Source organism: Mesocricetus auratus, unplaced genomic scaffold (genome assembly GCF_017639785.1).
Source record: "Mesocricetus auratus isolate SY011 unplaced genomic scaffold, BCM_Maur_2.0 Super-Scaffold_100006, whole genome shotgun sequence".
In the NCBI taxonomy this organism is placed as follows: Eukaryota; Metazoa; Chordata; class Mammalia; order Rodentia; family Cricetidae; genus Mesocricetus; species Mesocricetus auratus.
The window spans coordinates 67,167,178-67,188,591 of record NW_024429190.1 but is presented as its reverse complement, the minus strand read 5'-3'; the positions used below and the strand labels follow the sequence as shown (position 1 = coordinate 67,188,591).

The following is a 21,414-nucleotide window of genomic DNA, read 5'->3' as shown; positions in this document are numbered from 1 at the left end:
AGCAGTTGGCAAGATGACTCAGAGTTTAAGATGGTTCTTGCACCCACATGTGCTCACAAACTGCCTCTAGCTTAGGTTCCAGGAAAATTCCTACCTTTTCCTGGCCTCTTCAATACTCAAGACAGGGAGGTCCTGAGGCATCCTACATTCATCATGATGCTGTCTCAAAGAAAAATTATATGCATTCAACTGCTGTTTTATAGAATTACGTTTAGAAAAAGTTTTAAGTTTAATTTTACTGATTTTTCTCATTTGTTTGATATCCCTAAACTGATACATAATCTGACTGTATAAGAAGATGACATAATTGAAATTGTGAAGATTTTCTTTTTGTAGGTATATAAAAATGTTAAGCTATTTCATTCCTTCCTGGTTTTAAACATAATTAATTTAGGATATACCTCCTACATCGTTTTTCAACCTGTTTTATTAGCTCATTAAAGTTTTCATTTTTCTACAGCACTCTCTTATATTTTGTGATCCTTTTCATTAAGTCATGTGTGTGGCCACATCACCTGCACCTTTCTTCTCTCAATTAGTCATGTAAATAATCCACACGGTTTTGTTTTATTGACCGTTTTTGAGACAGTTTCTCACTATGTAACCTTGGCTGTCCTGGGACTTACTGTGTAGACAGGCTGACCTCACTCCACTCAGAGATTTCACTCCATACCCACCCTCAATCTGAGTGTTGCCACCATGCCCAGTTTTACAAATACATACATGCATACATACACATACACACTTCTTTTTTTTCACACCACCTCTCTCCCTTTTCCCCTATGTTAGAGACTTTGCCTTGGGTACTTGATAAGGGAATTAAATAACTGCTTGGCCAGTGTGTGAGATTAAGTCCTTAAAGAGACCTTCCTGTACTTTCCCTCTCAGACACTATTGCTTTCCTTCTGTTCACTGCCAGCCATTGTTAATATTAAACTATTGCAGTTAGTTTTGCTGGTGGGTTGTAAGCAGGTACTATCAGTTTGGAATTGTGTTAATGTTTGGGGGATAAAAGCAATCTTTCTGAACTCTTCATGTTATCTGAAAAATATTTGTTGCTTTCACTTCTCACTAATGTAAAAATGGAGTGGGCCTTCTCATTTTTGTAGCTAACTTTGGTTCCTTAAGGAATTTGACAATTCTTCTTGCATTTAATTTTTTTATTTCTCATAGTTTAATAAGCTTTTCAAAAATAGCTTTAACTTAAATACAGATTGAGTCTGTATAATAGTTTACAAGATCCCATAGAATGACCTATATTCACTTTGTAAGCCTGAGATTATAGAATAGAGCTGTTGGGAAAAATGATGCTTAAAATTAATATTAGTTTAATTTGTGCTTTATAATGAAGGAAAGCATATGTTACCGATCACCTAAAGATTTTTCATGGTCGTCTTTTTCAGTTAGACATGAATATTATAAATTACCCTTTAGTCTTCAAAAGAATTTTTAAAACTTTATAATCTAAATTTATTGGTAAACTACATATAATGAACAGACAGTACATAGGACGTTTTAGAGTCTCACTCAGAATATGGTAGATAGGCTTTATGATGCAGTTTGAGGAGTTTGCTGTCTAGAATAGGATGTCCTTCTTGGTCTTTGAAAGCCCATATCTAGTAGCTACCAATTCAGTGTGAGCACCAGAAAGTTGTTTTTCTGAGTTTTCGTTGCCTTTTCTATGAAGTCAGACATAGTTTCTTTTCTTTCCTTTTTAAATAATAAGACTTGAAATGACGATCACATACTGAAACACAGCTGTCACTCATTGAAGTTTTATGTCCTTCTCCATTGTTGTAGTTGGTGCATCTCTCCCTTGTGGCCATCCCTGATCTCTGCAGTCAGTGGCTCTTCTGCAGAGCAGCTATTGCGGCTCCCTCTCCATCACTGACTAGTAGGCTTTTCTCATTTCTTGACTCTTGATCAGTTTCACTTTTTGTCTTGATTTTAGCTTTTTGTAATGGAGTTTGGCTTTTACAATTATTGGGAGGGTATGACTTCTTGTATTATGTAAATAGTACTATACAAGAGCTCTATAAATATTTAAGTCTTTACTAATAATAGTCTTTGGATATGTAGTTTTACAATTGTCATTCATTCAACGTTCGGTGATGTATTCTGAACAAAATAATTCATGTAGGTTGAAAATGAATTATAACGTGTGTTCATTAGCCTCATAAGAATTTAGCGGCTATCTGGTTAATCTATGGGGCCTCTGGCAGTGGATCAGTATTTATCCCTAGTACACGAATGGACTTTGGGAGCCCATTCCACATGGAGTGATGATCTAGACACATGGGGGAAGGTATAGGCCTGGCTCCAAATGATATGACCAACTTTGAAGATCTCACATGAAAGGCCTCACCCTCCCTGAGAAGCAGAAAGGGGATGGGTTAGGGCTTCACGGGAGGCGGGGAGGGAAAAGGAACTGGGATTGACATGAGAAACATGCTTGTTTCGAATTTAAATTAACAAAAAAAGAAAAAGAAAAAAAGAATTTAGTGGCCATGGTGCACAAATTTTTAATCGCAGTTCCTTGAGAGGCAAAGGCAGGACCTATGAATTCAAGGCCGGCCTGGTCTATATATTATCAAAGGGAAAAATGGAGTTTGCGAGGTACAGTGACATATGACTTGTATTCTCAGTAGGTTGAGGCAGAATTGAGTTTACAGGCCAGCTGCAGCTTCATAGTGAGGTAGATTTCAAAACTAACCCAAAGGAAAAATAGAGACACATAAGTAAGTTTGAACAGTTTTAGTAATCACATTACAGAGTAAAAAGAGCACAGTGTGATGGCATACTCCTTTAATCCCAGTACTCAGGAGGCAGGTGAACCTTTATGGTCTACATAGGCAGTTCTAGGTAGTCAAAAGAAGAAACCCACCCTAATTCCTTGGAAAACAAAGGAAAGTGGATCTCTATGAATTCAAGGCCAGCCAGATCTACAAAGAAAACTCCAAAGCACTCAGGACTACAGAGACCCAGCCTCAAAATTAAAGAAAAAAGAATGCTAGCAAGCTCACCATGAAAAGGAATGAGTTGAGCTAGGTGGTGGTGGAGCACACCTTTAATCTCAGCACTCGGGAGGTAGAGGCAGGCAGATCTCTGTGAGTTCCCCGGACAGCGAGGGCTGTTACACAGAGAAACCCTGTCTCTAAAAAAAGGAAATAGTCATAAAGCTGTTTTTCCTGAAATTTTATGTCCTAGGTTAAGTCTTGACAATTAGTTTGTATATTGAGTTTGTAATTAGCAGTGATCACATTATTTTGCTTTACTTGAGAATGATTTTAGTATTGAACGTCCCCTGTTACAGAGGCTTCTCCCAACGAGTTTTGTCAGTCTGTTATAATACTTCTCAATTTTATATATGGATTTATATTGGAAATACTTTTATTTAAATTTAACTGCATAATTGATAAAATACATTCATGTGTTCATTTTTCCAGACTACCTAAAACACTTTCCAATAGTCAGACAGATTTATTAAGTTAGAAATAACTTTTTGAGGCAGGCAGATTACTGAATTCAAGGCCAACCTGGTCTGCATAAAGTGCTTTGGGCCAGCCAGAGCTGTATAGCGAGGCCCTATCTCAAAAGCTACACAGTGAGATCCTGTTTGAAAGAGGAAAGAAAAGGCTATGAGTTTCTTAGTGCTCCATTAGCCACGTTAGTTGCATGTTACTCTAGAAGTTAAATTCTACAGTGTCAGATCACAACCTTTCTTTGTAAAATAGAGTGTGTTCCACATGTTTTATTCCTTAAGTAATTTGGGGCCTGTATTTTTAAACAAAGCTAAGTTACTTGATGAAAACAATCATTCTTTCATTCATTCTGAAGCTGGGTTTCATTGTACAACAACCCTCACTGTCCTAGAACTGTCTTTGTAGAGCAGGCTGGGCTAGAACTCAAAAAGATCTTCCTGCCTATGCCTCCTGAATGCTGGGATAAAGGTGTTTGAAACCGTGCTCGGCACAATTTTTAAACTGTAAGGCTTGCTTTTCAGCTTTTTTATGGATCTAACAACGAATTTGGTCTCTGTACAGAGGATTCTACATGATTTTCTGCATGTTGTAAAAGATTTCTGCTCTAGCTTGTAGGACCTGTATTCCTGCTCTTGGTGTTGTACCTGATCTATTTCCTCATGTACACGGCCTGCTGAACATCAGCTGATGACACCAGAATTCTCTGCTGATCTCCAGAGTACTCTCTATAGTCCTTTCCTCTTCAAACTCTCTTCTCTGCTAGCCTCTGCCATTCCTATATTTGCATTCCTGTATTTGCATTCCTATATTCCTATGTTTTTGTCCTTACGGATCACTGTTCTATATTGCCTATCTCCACGAATCTGAGAGAGAGAGAGAAAGGGGGAGGGTGTTAGGCACGGTGACACATGCTTGTTGTAGCAATAGAGAGGCAGAGACTAAAGGAACAATACAAGTTTAAGGCTAGCCTGGGGTACTGTGAGGTTCTATCTCAATTTAAACAAAAAGTTACTTGAAATAGAAACATATATATAATCTGTTACTATTACTCCATTGATATGTGGCAGCAAAATTGAATTCATACTATTTTATCAATATTATACTTGCAATTGCCATGTAATAGAAACCTATCTTTTTTTCCTTTGGTGCCATTAAGAATTGCTTATAAAGTTTGAGTATTATTTGCAGTTCTAGAAAGGTCACTGATGCTAGGCATAGGGAACAAGTTTGTAATATCAGTGCTCTATTGGTGATGGCTATGTGGAACAGTTTGTCCTCAGCTAAGAAAGACTCAAGCTAGAAAGTTTCAGAACTTCTACCCCCCCCAAAAAAAAAGAAAAAAGAAAAGGAAAGGAGAAAACCACGGATTGGCTTCTTATTGGTGGGAAACCATACACTGTCCAAATGCTTCGTGTAAGCCTGGCTTGGTGGTGTGCATTTATAATTCTAGCACTCAGCAGGAGATTCGAAGCAGGAAGATGGCAAATTCTGCCAAGCTTGGACCACATAGCTTTATGTCTTGATCTAATAGAGAGGCACATGTGTATCTGTGTTTTTGACAGTAACACTGGAAAGTTATTTAAATAAACTAATTAAACTGATGGCTTTTTTTCCGTATCTTCACAGACTGAGAGTAATCATGATACTGCACTGACGCTTGCCTGTGCTGGTGGCCATGAGGAACTGGTACAAACACTACTCGAAAGAGGAGCTAGTATTGAACACCGAGACAAGAAAGGTAGCCCTTATTTTTGTTAGCGTTACTTTATGGAAGGTTTGTGGGAAATGTGAATTTAGAAACAATTCGTTTATAGCCACATATTGGTGCTTAGATATATTGGGGAAAAAGTGTTACTCTTTATTTGTTTAGCTTGTTGTAAGAAGCTTTTGTTTTTGTTGTTGTTGTTTTTTTTCCCCCTCTAGGTTTTACTCCACTCATCTTGGCTGCTACAGCTGGTCATGTTGGTGTTGTAGAAATATTGCTGGATAATGGTGCAGACATTGAAGCCCAATCAGAAAGAACCAAGGACACACCACTGTCCTTGGCTTGTTCAGGGGGCAGACAGGAGGTAACATTTCCTCTCAGTGTAATTTCTTTTTCTGTTTAGCAAATATGTGTGCATGTATTTGTTTTCCATATAGGAGCCTTAAACCTGTTAGATTATTACAGTAAATCAAATTACTACATATTAACAAGAATAGGGTTAGTATAACTTCAAACAGACCAAGGGCCAGGAGTTGATCATAAATGCCCAAGAAAATCATACTGTGCAATCAGTTTTATGTCTAGTAGTGTTTAACAATTAGCTGGTTAACCTAAGTTTTTCTTGGTTTTTCCCTTCTCTTCCAACTTCTGTATAGGGGACATAGGCTAAATAAGCCAATTATACTATCTTTATGAATTCAGAACTTCCCGATCCTCAGTCTGGAAGCCACCCAGTCATCCATGCTAGTTTTCTGTTCAGCTTTAAAAAATGACTTGTTGAACAAGCCTGACAAGTTCAGCTCTCCATATGGAAGGAGGGAAAGGACTTTTCTAAAGTAGTCCTTTGGTTCCCCAAATGTTCACTGTGGGATTTGGTCCCATACAACACACAATAATAAACAGTTTTAAAAATTCGTATTTTTCTCCATCCTTTCTTTCTAACCAGATAAGTGCATTAGGTTTTCAGAACAGACTATTAAAAGAAATTTTTATAATTCCTATCAAAAACTGACACAAATATAGATTAAAAATAAAGGCATGGTTGGCGTTGGTGGCGCACACCTTTAATCCCAGCACTCTGGAGGCAGAGGCAGGCGGATCTCTGAGTTTGAGGTCACCCTGGTGTACAGAGTGAGTTCCAGGACAGCCTCCAAAACAATACAGAGAAACCCTGCCTGGAAAAACCAAAAAAGAAAAAAGAAAAAGGCATGATGCACATGAACTGTTTCTTGGTAGCTTTTTATTTAGGCTAATTCTATGGCCTTTCCCCCTTGAATGTAGAGTATATACAAAGTTCCGTGTTTGTGGTGATAACACAGCACTTGTTCTGTTGTAGGTTGTTTGATCTGTAATTCACAATGGAAGTAGAGAAAGTCTTAAAAAATTAGCAGGGTGTGGTAGCGCATGCTTTCAGTCTTTGCCTTCTGTAGGCAGAGGCAGGCAGATCTCTCACTCACTATTAATAGAGAACTCCAGTCCAACCAGGGAACAATGCCCTTAACAAAGAAAACAAAAACCTTCTTTCTTAGTCACTGTTCTGTTGCTGTGAAGAGACATCATGACCACAGCAGCCCTTAAAAAAGAAAACATTTAATTGAAGGCTTGCCTGAAGTTTCAGAAATTAAGTTCATTATGGTCACAGCAGGGAGCATGGTAGCATTCAGGTAGACATCATGCAGGAGAAGTAGCTTGAATATTTTATATCAGGACCCACAGACAACAAGAAGAGAGAGAGAGACTCTGGGTTTCTGAAACCTCAAAGGCCACAGCTCCTAGTTCCTCTGAAATTGCACCACTCCTTTATGACCAACCATTGAAGCATATGAGCCTGTGGGGACATTCTATTCAAACTACCATATTAGATTCCTATCGTTTCCAGATTAAAATGTGACAGAAAATTTTGATATTAAATACTATTTTAAAACTCCTAATCATGATTTAGCTTGAAATAGTATTTATTTTGCATGTTGATACATACTTGAATTTTAAATCAAAAGGATAACTTCTTTCATTTAATAGCAGTAAGCTATACTTTTGTGAGTTATTTATAAAATAAAACAAATAGGCTGGAGATATAGTTGTTAGCAAATATGATTGACTAGCTATTTTCAAGGTTGTATCATTCTTAGGACCACAGGAAACAAACCAAGCCAAGATAACTGAAGGTTTTTCTTCCTGACATGAAACTTTGCCTATAATCACTTTAGCTTCATTTGATGTCATTAGAACAGGTATTGCAAAATAGTTGGTATAATTAGGAAAATCAATTCAATATGGAATTGTATAATAAAATTTAGAAAATGAAATTTGCAAGCATTTATTTTTACTTTATTGTGTGACAAATGCTATAAACCTCTCAAGCCGTTTAAAGCAGGCATTCTAGCTCATGCCTGCTGCTGGCTCATGCCTGTACCCCCTGGACTTGGTAGTCAAAGGCAGAATGATTGTCACAAACTTGGCCTATATCAAAGTCAGTCATGACTATATAGTAAAACACTGCCATTAAACAATACAGTACAAAATAGGCTGACACATGGCCCAACCTGTAGAAATACTGGCCATTAAGCCTGAAAATCTGACTGGTTTTCCCCACACCTGCTAATTAATAAATGTAGTTAGAAAAAGAAAACAAACAAGGTGGCTCCTTGTGTCAAAGTGCACAAGAGACCCTGCCTTGGTGAGTTGGACATTGAGATCGAACTTCTGAAAGTTGTCCTTTGCCTTCCTACCTGCATTCCATATGGGCCTGCATAAATACAAATTTACAATAAATTAAGTAAAGCCACTTAGTCTTCCTAGTTTTAATGAAGGTATTATAGCTTTATCTAAACAAATAAGATTTTAATTGATATGTCTTGAAATGGCCTGAAAGCACTTAATGCTCAATAATTTAGTTCTCAGGGAAATACGCTTAAAACGCATAAGTAGTATTAGCCACTCCTGCTTTGTTACTGGGGTATAAATAGTACAGCTGTTCTTGGCAGCAGTCTGACAATGCCTTATAAAGTTATGCACCCAAGATTCTATTACCAGGTAAAATTTAATGCTGTTCCCACAGGCACAGAATAATATGAGGTTGTTAAGGTAGTTAAAACATGGAAAAAATTTTCACCTCCTTTTTTTTTAAAATAACAACAACAGAAAAATACTGATTGCCAGATATGGTGGGACACGCCATTAATCCCAGCACTTGGGATGGGAAGGCAGTTTGCCACCAGCCTGATTTGCTTAGTGAGACCTTGTCTCAATAAAGTGGGGGGCTGGAGAGATGGTTTGGCGGTTAAGAGCACTGACTGCTCCTCCAGAGGTCCTGAGTTCAATTCCTAGCAACACTTATAATGACATCTGGTGCCCTCTTCTGACAAGCAGGCCGAAGAACACTGTATACATAATAAATCTTATTAAAAAAAGTGACTCACGGTTTCAAATTTTAATGCATTCATATGTACATATAAAATGAATCTTACCTCATGTTTTCCTTTATGACTGTATGGTAAAGGTAACAAAAATACTAATTATTTCTAAATGGAATTCATTAGATTTCTAAGTGTTTCTTTTTTAACTTGAGAGCTCTCTGTTAACTTATAAGAACCTTGTCATCTAACACTGTAAAGATGAAAGAACTTTCTCATTTTGTTATATACAAAAAAAAAAATCAGTAATACCCCTGAAATTATTATGTCTTAAGAAAGCACATTTCAAGCAGGGCGTTGGTGGCACACACCTTGAATCCCAGCACTCGGGAGGCAGAGGCAGGCAGATCTCTGTGAGTTCGGGACCATCCTGGTCTACAAGAGTGAATTGCAGGACAGCCTCCAAAGCCACAGAGAAACCCTGTCTCAGAAAAAAAAGAAGAAGAAAGCACATTTCTTATATTTTTTCTCTCCCTCCCAGGTGGTGGAATTGTTGTTAGCTCGGGGCGCAAATAAAGAACACAGGAATGTTTCTGATTACACACCTCTGAGCCTGGCTGCTTCTGGTGGCTATGTGAACATCATCAAAATACTGCTAAATGCAGGCGCCGAGATCAATTCCAGGCAAGCTTTACTTTTTGTCGGTAGACAGTTTATCAAGAACACTGTGCTGTAGATATTTGGAAATGCTATTTTGGTGGTATTAAAAACTTCTATTACATTTTTTAAAATTTGAGATATTTATTCAGGAATTTAAAATGTTGGCATAACTGAAAAATACAAACCACTCTTTTTTTAGGAACTAACGGCAGTATCTTTCTTGTGTTAATTAAACAGACAAAATACCTGCTTCACCATCATAGGATGGAGAATCCACTACCTATCTTGTATCTTCTAAAAGGTCTCTACAAAAGTTTTAGTAGTATCTCAAAAGATGCAAGACTGAGGAAAAGAAGTTAAATTTTAACTAATCCTTTAACTAGACTTTCTAGGTGACCACTGCCATATAAAGTGCTTGGGAGTTTGAAGCAGGAGAATCAGGAATTCAGGATCATTCTCAGCCACCATAGCCAATTAGAGGATAGTCTGGACTACAAGATACTCTCTCAAAAAAACGGGAGAGAATTTTATATTTTAAAGTTTTTTTGTCCTTACCATATCTCTGCTGTAACACATGTTATGTTTCCTTTGTTTCCCCATATTCTCCCCTCCCCCCCAGAACTGGTAGCAAGTTGGGCATTTCTCCACTGATGTTAGCAGCTATGAATGGGCATACAGCTGCGGTTAAGCTCCTCTTAGATATGGGCTCCGACATAAACGCTCAGATAGAAACCAATCGTAACACTGCCCTTACGTTAGCCTGCTTCCAAGGAAGAACTGAAGTGGTTAGTCTCCTGCTTGATAGAAAAGCAAATGTTGAACACAGAGCTAAGGTAAGAAAGAATCTGAAACTCACCATTTCTCAGCTCTTTGTTATGGTGACAAAATATTTGTGAGAAATTATTTGAGAAACAAAAAACAGGTTTATTTTAGAGGTTATGATTTTATTATTTTCTATTCACATTAATCTATAGTTAAAATTCTTTATCGTATATGAAAATACTTGGGCATACATTTTTATAGGTATTATTGATAGGTTGATTAGCTAAAACCAACGCAGTTTGGAAAGGACAGGAGATATGTAGTGACATTCTTATCAGTGGACTTGGATCTTATTCAAATCCTTTTCCCCGTGTCACAGACTTGAGGTAAAATTAATGCTTGAATTAAATATAACTCAAACAAGTGTCAGTACAAATTTATGAATCTGTAGAAATTATACCATATTGCTTCCTCAGATTGTTAACATTTTGGCTATTTCTGGTCTTTTCCGTAGTTTTTTTTTTTTCTTGTTTTTTTTTTTTATTTATTTATTTTCCATTAAACCTAGACTGGCCTCACACCACTGATGGAAGCGGCCTCTGGAGGATATGCAGAAGTGGGCCGAGTTCTTTTGGATAAAGGTGCTGATGTTAATGCCCCTCCAGTGCCCTCCTCAAGAGATACAGCTTTAACCATAGCTGCAGATAAAGGGCACTATAAATTTTGTGAACTTCTCATTGGCAGGTATGTTAATGAGCATATCCTTTGTGTGTGGATGTAAGTGTTACCATTCTCTGAGCAGTGTCATTGTGTAAAAAAGTCAAATGTAATTACTTTTGTAACATACATATTCCTCGTTCTTGCACTGTTGCAGGCTTTAAGTTGACAGTAACTATTTTGTAGCAGACAAGATCAAGGGTAGTTGCTACTTTTAGTTATTTAGAAGCTGCCTGCCAGGTTTCAAAAATGCTTGTCAAAGACCAGCTAGCTGTGCATAGTGTAGTACGTGCCTTTAATCCCAGCTTTTTGTAGAAAGCGGTCTTGAGAGGCAGATGGATCTCTGTGATTTGGAGGCTGACCTGGTCTACTTAGTGAATTCCTGGACAGCCAGGGTTATGTAGAGAGACCCTATTTTAAAATAAAGTACAATCTTTGCATGGCACCCTACATACTCTTAATTGTTATTAACAGTACCATGAGTCTTACCTACTTTGATGTTAACTGTACACTAAAGCTTTTTTGTCTTCTATGTACTGTAAGTACTTGGATACAAATAATCTGAGATGGATATTGCCTCATAGGGTACGGTTTGTCTCCAAGATACTATTTATTTACAGAATTCAGAGTTACACAATCATAAATGAGGGAAGCATGTATTGAATATATGGATGTTTAATTTGATAGGCGTTCTACATAGTACATTTTTTAGAAAAAAAATCATTCATCCTTTGTTTTCCTTTTTACATTTTCACAGCAGTTGGTTGATTTTTTTTTTTCTGCTATGCTTATCATTCCATCTCATGTAAGAAAGTGCTTTCTGTCATTCATTTCCAGGGGAGCTCATATTGATGTGCGGAACAAGAAGGGAAACACTCCACTGTGGCTCGCAGCAAATGGTGGACACCTAGATGTGGTTCAGCTACTGGTGCAAGCAGGTGCAGATGTAGACGCAGCAGATAACCGCAAGATAACACCTCTCATGGCTGCATTTAGAAAGGTAGCACACTTCATCCTCATTCACTTGCATTGCACATGGTGAGCTGTGCTAGGGAGAACTTGGCTTAGTGATTATTCCAGACTCATTTTTTATGATGTGATAGCTTTGAAATCAGTAATGCTATGTACAAATGAAATGTTCTACTGGCAAACCAAGTAAATCTAGTATTTCAGAAATGCTGTGAATGTGATTCATATTGGACAGCAAAACTAAGGGTACTTAAGCCTGGCATTGGTGGTGCATGCCTTTAATCCTAGCACTCGGGAGGCAGAGGCAGTTGGATCTCTGTAAGTTCGAGGACAGCCTCCAAAACAATACAGAGAAACCCTGTCTCGAAAAAACAAAACAAAACAAACAAAAGAAAAAAAAACGAAGGGTACTTGTAAGAAGATATTCTATGCTGGCTAGCCAGATGACTCAGTGGCTAAAGATGCCTGGCATGCAAGCCTGGCAACTTGAAAATGAACCCTGGAACTTATTACACAATGGTAAAAAGACAAACAACTCCACAAAGTTGTGCTCTAACCTCTATATGTGTGCCCTGGCGTACACACCCACATGATGTATGCATACTCAATGGTAAGGAAAATAAAACAAAGATAGTATGTTAGGGTTGCCATTGGCTGTGAATAGACAGCAACCATGGCAACTCTTATAAAGGAAGACATTTAATTTGGTAGTTTACAATTCAGAGGTTTAGTGCATTATCATCGGTTTAGTACATTATCATCATGGTGGCATGCAGGCAGACATGGTACTGGAGAAGGAGCTGAAAATTCTATGTCTATATCTGCAGGCAACAGGAAGGAAACTGTGACACTGTGTATGGCTTGAGCATATATGTGACCTCAAAACCCTCCACCACACTGACACTTCCTCCAACAAGGCCACTACTCCTAATAGTGCCATTCCCTGTGGGTTTATGGGGAGGGGAGATTACATTCAAACTGCCACAGATACTCTAAGAGGCACATTCAAAATCTGGTTACAATCTTAGTATTTAGATGTTTTCTTACATTACCTTCTAACATAAACTAAGTTTTATTTTATCACTGGTTTCATTTATTTTTTATGGGGTTTTTGGGTTGTTGTTGCTTGATTTGGGTGTTTTGTCTTGTATTTTAGTTTGGCCTTGAGACACAATCTCATTTTATAGCTTTGATTGGCTTGTAAGTTGCTGGCCTTGACCACCTGCCTCTCTAGAGTATGAGACTAAAGGTGTGTACAATAAGAATTGCCTTGTTGTTGGTTTTAAATATCAGGGGAAAAAGGACAATGAAAATCTCACTGTCACCAGGCGTTGGTGGCTCACGCCTTTAATCCCAGCACTCGGGAGGCAGAGGCAGGTGGATCTCTGAGTTCGAGGCTAGCCTGGTCTACAGATTGAGTTCCAGGACAGCCTCCAAAACAATACAGAGAAACCATGTCTCGAAAAACCAAAAAAAGAAAAGAAAAGAAAAGAAAACCTCACTGTGAGTAGTTTGCTGAAAAATTACCATACTAAGAACTAAAAATAAAAGTTTTAAATGAAGGAAAAGCATCTTTTTCTGTAGTCCCATTGTACAGAGCTCTTTTTTTGTTATTATTAAATTATTTGCTTTAAAGTACCACTGATAAGTTAATACAGTTTTAGTTAGCCTAATTTGGTACTTAGAAAATAAGATCACTATTTCCGGAACTATATTCGTTTACTTTGAGGCAGAATTTTTTGGCCTCGGCCTTGAACCTTGCTTCACTCTTGCCTTAGCCTTTTAAAAATTGTATTAAAGCATTTTAGATTGTGTTACTTTAAAAATACCTTATTAGTCGGGTGTTGGTGGCACATGCCTTTAATCCCAGCACTCAGGAGGCAGAGGCAGGTGGATCTCTGTTTGTTCGAGGCCAACCTGGTCTACAAAGTGAATTCCAGGACAGGTCCAAAACAATACAGAGAAACCCTGTCTCGAAAAACGGAAAAAAAAAAAAAAACCACCTTATTAGGTATATAGCTTAGTGAGAGAGTACTTGTCTAGTGTGTATGAAGCAGTGGACTTAATTCCCAAAACCACAATAACCTAAGCACTCATAAAATATACCTTTTAGATACTAAAGCATGGACTATTTTTAGTATACATGTTACAAGACATGTCTCATCTTTTTTGATTTTTGATCTTATTTTGTTGTTGATTTTTGGGTTTTAGCTTTTTTCTTTTTTGGGGGGGGGGGGGCTTCAAGACAGGGTTTCTCTGTGGCTTTGGAGGCTGTCCTGGAACTAACTCTTGTAGACCAGGTTGGTCTTGAACTCATAGAGATCCACCTGCCTCTGCCTCCTGAGTGCTGGGACTAAAAGCGTGCGCTACCACCGCCTGACTTAGCCTTGTTTTTTTCTTCCTTTTCCTGGAGAGTCTCACTGTGCAGTGTTGGCTGGCTTACAGCTAGCTAGCTATGTACACCAGTCTAACCTCAAACTCATAAAGATCTGCCTGCCTCTTTCTCCCATGCTGGCACTAAAGGTGTGTAACTCACAGTTATTGATTCTAGTTCTTTAGTCCACTTTGCTTCTGTTTATTGTGGACTACACAGCCACTTGCTCACTTTTTCCCTTAAGCATTCAAATCTACTTTTGCCTTAGTAGCTTCTTCTATAAGCATACTAGCTGCATCAAGTTAACCTTCCTTGCATCTCCTCTCTATTAGCATTCTCTTGATGGGTTTGCTGTTCAAAGCCACAATATAATGGCTTTAGTTCTCACCTTCTACTTTCAATCCCTGATGGAAGAGTCCTGTTGCTGCTTCATCTTTGTCTTACCTCTCTGCTGACCTCGGTTATCAACTAGAATGCTCATGTCCCTCATTTTTTTTTCTAGTTACTTCATTTTGAATAGTATAAAGTTTCCTTCGCAAACTGTTCCGATTTTGTTGGAGTTTCACATAGAGGTTGTAGAAGTTCTGTAATCCTGCAGTCCTTTGTTATTTTTTATTACAGGAATAGGCTACCAAGTTCCAACAGCTTGCCTGCCTACTTTCCTTCTCTCTCTCCCTCTTCTTTAAATGAATGCTAGTGGACAGGGTGCTGTATGAGTTGTGTCATAGAAATATTTTAAAGACCAAATATTCAGTTAAAGCCTTTAAACGATAAATAAATACAAATTAGAGGAAAAGAGAGCCACATTTTCTCACCCCTGCATTCTGGAGTAGTGCTGGGGCAGTGCCTCACAGAAGCAGGTTCAAGCTTGTCCTCCGCATAGTGAGTACTTTTATTCCAGCACTGAGGAGAAAGGAGCATGCTGAGAGGGACTAGAAGGCAGCCTGGATTGTCTGTAGTGACTTCCAGGACAGTCAGGACTACAAAGTGAGATGCTGTCTCACAAAAAGAAGGGAGGTATTGGGACTGATGCCTCAAAGACAGGTTGAGCAAAATGGCTTAGGAGGTAAAGGTGCTTCCTATTCACAACTGGCAGCTTGTGTTTGGTCCCCCAAACCCACACAGTGTTGGAAAAAGACAACCAGATCCACATGACATAAATTCATGCATGTCTATATAGAAGTTCACACATGTATGCATACAGTACTCTGTTTCTATTATCTAAAGAATGGATATTATAAGAATGGATATTATTTCAGAGTAGTAAATACTGAAGTAAAAGGATAGCAGCTCCTAACCAGAAGTATAAATAGCAATAGTGTGTGTGTGTGTGTGTGTGTGTGTGTGTGCGCGCGCGCGCGCGTGTGCATGTGTTGTGAATGTGTGGTTTCTGTGTGATCTAGGCTCTGTTGGACTTTTTTTGTGGCAGGGTCATACTCTGTAGTCCTGACTGGCCTTGAACTCACAGAGGTCCCTGTGCTTCTGTGGTGAGGATTAAAGGCATGAGATAACAAGCCTGGCAATTATTTTTACTTTTAGTACTTAGAAAAGAATGAGAACAAGGAAAAGGTTGGTAAAGTTTGTGGAATATTTTCTCATTAGGTGTCTCTAATTTTCATGCTGATATTCAGAATTTTAGGCCACATCATTCTTTATGTGGGAAAGTGAAATGAGATTGAAAAATGTAGTTGTAACTCATTAGAAGGAAAGCTGTGCTTTTCATCTATAGCATAAATACACAGTTAGGTCTTTACTTTATGCTATTAATATTAACTAGTGTTAAAGTTCTCTCAGACAGTGTATAGATTTATTGAACTCTGTTAGCATGTGGTTTTAATCTGACAGTGATACCTGTTTTTAGGGTCATGTGAAGGTGGTACGCTACTTGGTCAAAGAAGTCAATCAGTTTCCATCAGACTCTGAATGCATGCGGTATATAGCAACCATCACGGATAAGGTAATGTATTGTATAGAGCAACCATCAGGGATAAGGTAATGTGGTATTCCGATTCACCTCGTGGGCTGAGTTACTGTTGGTTAATGCAGCCTTCATGCCAATAAACTATGAGCAACAAAGTATAATATATAGCAGTTCATTTGTATAATATGTATGAGCATTTAAAAGCTTCACCTAGATTTAGAATATATTCTGAGAAGAAGAAAACCTTGATGGCTTGAACACCAAGAAGTTGGGGTAGCTGTACATTTAAAAAGTATTGGTGAGCCGGGCAGTGGTGCCTCACGCCTTTAATCCCAGCACTCAGGAGGCAGAGGCAGGTAGATCTCTGCGAGTTTGAGGCCAGCCTGGTCTACAGAGTGAGTTCCAGGACAGCCTCCAAAGCAATACAGAGAAACCCTGTCTCGAAAAACAAAACAAAACAATAAAAAAGAGTATTGATGACTGGAAATGAAGTTCAGTGCTGGAACAGTTGCTTAGCTTGTCTTTGGTCCTGTGTTCTGTTCCTAGTATAACCCTGTCCTGCCCAACATTTTTTTTTTTTTTTTTTGCTTGAATTTTGGCAGATGTAGGGAAGGTAAAAATGTGTCTTGTTAGAGATTTAGTTGGAATCTTCCACTATCATTTTATGCTTGGGGTGTAGATGTTTGTGTCTACACACACACACAAGTAATACTATCTTGACATATGTCTTTGAAAAGCCAAAAAATGTAAGAAATGCTTTATTGTATGATAGTGATCTGCCCCACAGCTCATTGTCTTGCCTTACTTGGGTTTCTGCAGCAATTAACATTATTGAATACTAAGGTTTTTTTTGTTTTTGTTTTTTCTTTTTATTTGGACTTTCGAGACCGAGTTTCACTTTATAGGACTTGATATACTATAACTTACTTTGTAGGTTGGGCTGGTCTTGTAACTCAGAAATGCACCTGCCTCTGCTCCCTGAGTGCTGGGATTAAAGGCATGGGCTGCCATACCTGGAGTAAGTAGATACTTTGAAATTTTTGTTAGTTTTTTGTTTTTGTTTTTCAAGTGAGGGTTTCTCTGTGTATCCCTGGCTGTTCTCAAATTTAGAGTTCTGCCTGCCTCTGCCTCCTGAGTGATGGAATTAATGTATATACCACCACGCCTGCCTAATATTTTTACTCCTAGTAATAAAAAGAATATTCCTTTGTTGTTCATGTTGGTTTTGAGTGTGAAATCACCAAATTAAAATGCCATTGTATATGCTTTACATCTGTTTCTTGTTGATACTGTTCTCATATGTAGGAAAAAATCTATAGTTATACACACACACACATAGTATAGTTGGTTTGTTTATATGTATTTACGTACACCATGCTTATTTGCAGTGCTTGATTTTTTTTCTCAAAATATAGGCCTAAGTTAGCTTCTAAGTGTGTATTTTGAAAATACATAAGCTGTTTCTTGTGGCTATTTTGGAAAAGTAGTTTGTTATCTATTTACTCCTTCACCAACAACCCTCACATCCCATTCCTGGCCTAATGTTCATTTTTAACTAAGTTAATGTTTTTAGGAATCTGACTAAATGTGAATTGTCCTTTAAGACTAGAGATGTCTCCAATTTTTTATTGCAGGAGATGCTAAAGAAGTGTCATCTTTGTATGGAGTCAATAGTACAAGCCAAAGACAGACAGGCTGCTGAAGCAAATAAGAATGCCAGCATACTACTGGAGGAGCTAGACCTGGAGAAGGTAATGGAAGCTTTGCACACGGAAACCATTCTTATCATTTTGTTTTCTCCACTAAATTTATAGTCTGTCCATGGTGTTTACTTTTGTTCTTTATTAATGTGCATTGTTTTTATCATACCAATCAAGCACTTAACCAAATTTGAGTTCTAGTACCACAAAGGGGAGTTCTATTACCACAAGGGGAAAGTATATTTTTTTTATCTTAATAAAGGAAACATACATTCTATCTAGATTTTAGTCTTATTTCAGTTCTCTTGATCCTCAACCACAACCCTAGACTTTATTGCCAATAAATTTATCAGAGATAACCACATCTATTACAAGGTGTAAGTGAAACACAGTCACTCAAGAGTCGTTAGTGTAGGGGTTGGGTTTGGAGATGTTAGCCTTCGAATCATAGGTAAATGTCTTATACTTTCATTTCCTCTCAGTGACTGGTAGATGAGGTTAGGTAGTACTGCTTCTAAGTCATTGTGGTTAAGTAGCTTACTAGTCCTTATACTTATAATCCTGGCACGTGGGAGTCTGAGGCAAGAGGATTAAAGGTGGGGCCAATTTGACTGTTTTTGTAGGATATTGGCAATTTGGTTCTGTTCTCGATACTATGTATATATATATACAGTTTATTAAATTGTGTCTCACCCCCTCCCCATACTCTTTTCTCTATAGATTCCCCCAACTTTTTAAATAAACTGTGTATGGATTTGTGTGTGTACAGTCCCTTCCATAAACTTTTAAAGTACTGCATGAGATACATTTGTAAATAAACCAATCTCATAATCTCAGCACATGTGCCATGTGATTCCTTCTCTCTTTTTTGCTTTACTCCTTCTTGAATTGCACCTTCAATTCTATTCCCAGCAACCTGCCTATCAAGAAATGGTAGAATCATTTACATCACAATACCGTTTTCCTATTTCTTACTCCATTGAAACTCATGTCTTGCATCCCAATCAATAAGTGTCTAGAAAGAGAAAATTCTACCTTGCTGGATCTCACTTTGAGTGCATTATTACTGAAACTTTTCCTGCCTGATAGTCACACAACTTTCCTTCTGTTTCTGTGAGTTCCACACCTTTACATTTTACATTCAGCCATTGTCATGCTATATTGAAAAGCACCCCTCCTCCAACTACAATGATACTGGACTTCTACAGAGTTTTTCATTTTTCCCCAAGCAATACAATAAAGTAAGTGTTTACATGTCATTTGCTTTGTATGAATGAGGTTGTGTGCGGGTATCATACCATTTTATAGAAGGGATGTATGCATCTTAACATTTGATGGTGAGGAGGTACTTGGAGAGCTGATGCCTTTCAGATAAGAGTGACTTTTTAGCCCTTTAATACAGCCCAGTAGTTACACTGTATTCCTGCTTTAGTTTTAGTTTAGCATCCAAAGAACAGTTCCAAAGATCCTTCCCCAATCCCTCTATCCACCCACTAATATTTATTCATCCTGCCAGGAAAAAGATAAACTTTGAGTAGCTAGGCCCCTCCCCCCAGAATCATCTGATGTATCTTATTCGGCGGTGCTGTTGGAACAATCAGCCTTTTTCCTATATTATTTTCCTCCATTCCTGGATCACCATGCAGGGTTTTTGTTTTGTTTTTGAGATGGGGTCGTGTATAGTCCTGATCCACCTGATTCTACCTTCTAGTTTCTAGGACCACAGGTACCTTGCTCTCTTGTAACTTTCTTTTTTGTTTTTGTTTGTTGTTTTTCGACACAAGGTTTCTCTGTGTTTTTGGAGGCTGCCCTGGAACTAGCTCTTGTAGACCAGGCTGGTCTCGAACTCAGAGATCATCTGCCTCTGCCTCCTGAGTGCTGGGACTAAAAGCTTGCGCTACAACCGCCTGGCTTGTAACTTTCTTGTAGCTAAAATCAACTTACTCATTTTTCTTTAAGATAAAAACAAGCAAACTACAGTGGGCGTGGTGGTGCCTTTAATCCTAGCACAGGCAGGCAAATCACTGTAAGTTTGAGGCCAGTAGAATTCAAAGACAGCCAAGGCAGTTCTGCAGAGAAACCCCGCCTCAAAAAAAAACCAACAACTACAAGCCCCCCCCCCCCTTTGTTTTGTTTTGGTTTTCAAGACATGGTCTCTCTGTGTGATAGTCCTGGTTGTCCTGGAACTCACTTTGTAGAACAGGATAGCCTTGAACTCACCGACATCTGCCTTCTAGGTGCTGGGGAATTAAATAAACACCATTCAAATATGTGAATGTTTGTGACTATACCACATGTGCATAGGTGCCCATGGAAGTGAAAAGAGACTTTTGGATCCCCTGGAGTTGGGAATTAGTCTGTAAGCTGCCTGACATGGCTGCTGAGAACCAAACTCAGGATTTTTGGAAGAACAGCAAGGACACAACTGTACAGAGCCATCTTTGAAGTTCCTAACTCCATTTGATATATTCTCTAATTGGCTTTTCATCTTCTTATAGGGTATTCACACCGTCCCGTGGTGTCTTCCATGCTGATTCCTCACTCTTTGGTTTTTTTTTTTTTTTTTTTTGGTTTTATGGCCATAGCTAATATAATACTCATTCTTTAGCCATAGTTGGTCATTAACTCATGGTAATCCTCTTGCTGTTGATAACTGAAATAATGCCTAGCTAAGGTAATTTTTTTTTAAGACCCTAGGTCTAGAATGTAAAGATCTGTTACTATTCCTAAAATTCATTTTCTATTCTATTCTTACCAGCTCTACTAGTTACTTGAATATACAAGGCACAAGCCTTATAGTTTGCACATTGGTGTTATGCTTTGATTGAAATATTGCATGTCCTATACCTTCATCTTATTTAAATCTTACTCAGAATCTTATTTAAAATCCATGAGGGACTAGTGAGAAGGTTCAGCAAGTGAAGATACACAAGGAACAAAGAAAACAAACCATACACATCCAGAAGAAACTTTTGTTCCCAGCATGTAGACTTTCTTTATATCCTAAGTAATACCATATGTAGAACTGTTCAGTAAGGCACATAGTGATGTTTTAAAACATGTGGCATTCCACATAAGACATTGAGCACCCATGGATTCTATTTTTGTTGGTGGAATCAGTCCCTTAGGATACTAAGAGAAAGCTATGCTTACTTCATTTATCACCTATATATAGTCCTCATTTTTTCAATAAGTGTAAACTGTGTGAGGAAGGATTGTGTTCCATACCTGGCACATATCAATTTAGCAGTAAGTTTTTGTTGCAGCTAGGTGTTGTGATGTGATGCACCCCTTGAATTCCAGCAGTTGGTGATAGAATAAAAGAATTAGGCATTTGGGGTCTTTTGGCAACATGGAGTTTGAAGCCATCCTCTGCTGTGAGACCCTACCTCATGGAAACAAACAGAAAAGAAATTTTTAATATTCAGGCTTGTAAATTTTTCTTTCATTTCTCTAGATTCTCTTTGTAGAATGGTTTATAGAAGGGGGGGGGTCAAAACCTCCTGCTTCCTCTACCTCTGGAGTGCTGAGTGTGCCAGATAGGAATCGCTGTAATTTAGGAATCAGGGTAATATACAGGAATATTTATGCTTTCTATGAGTTTTTTCAGGTGGGTGGTGGTGGTGGCGCATGCCTTTATACCCAGCACTAAGGAGGCAGAGGCAGGCAGATCTCTGAATTTTAGGCCATCCTAGGGACTACACAGAGAAACCTTTTTTGGAAAAAAAAATTATTTTCATGTTTGTTTTTTTTTTTTTTTTTTTTTAACGA

The 21,414-nt window shown here is 38.2% G+C and overlaps 1 protein-coding gene across 5 annotated transcripts in view; it reads left to right on the top strand.

Moving 5' to 3' along the window:
- The window catches only part of Ankrd17 (ankyrin repeat domain 17), a 134,777-nt gene that overhangs the window by 85,632 nt on the left and 27,731 nt on the right, over positions 1-21,414 (top strand). For all 5 annotated transcript variants that reach the window (XM_040747378.1, XM_040747377.1, XM_040747381.1 and 2 more), the window contains 8 exons: positions 5,109-5,220; positions 5,406-5,551; positions 9,082-9,224; positions 9,820-10,033; positions 10,531-10,706; positions 11,517-11,679; positions 15,884-15,979; positions 17,578-17,694. In XM_040747378.1, coding sequence (XP_040603312.1) covers positions 5,109-5,220; positions 5,406-5,551; positions 9,082-9,224; positions 9,820-10,033; positions 10,531-10,706; positions 11,517-11,679; positions 15,884-15,979; positions 17,578-17,694 — 1,167 coding nt within the window. The remainder of the gene's footprint in view (positions 1-5,108; positions 5,221-5,405; positions 5,552-9,081; positions 9,225-9,819; positions 10,034-10,530; positions 10,707-11,516; positions 11,680-15,883; positions 15,980-17,577; positions 17,695-21,414) is intronic.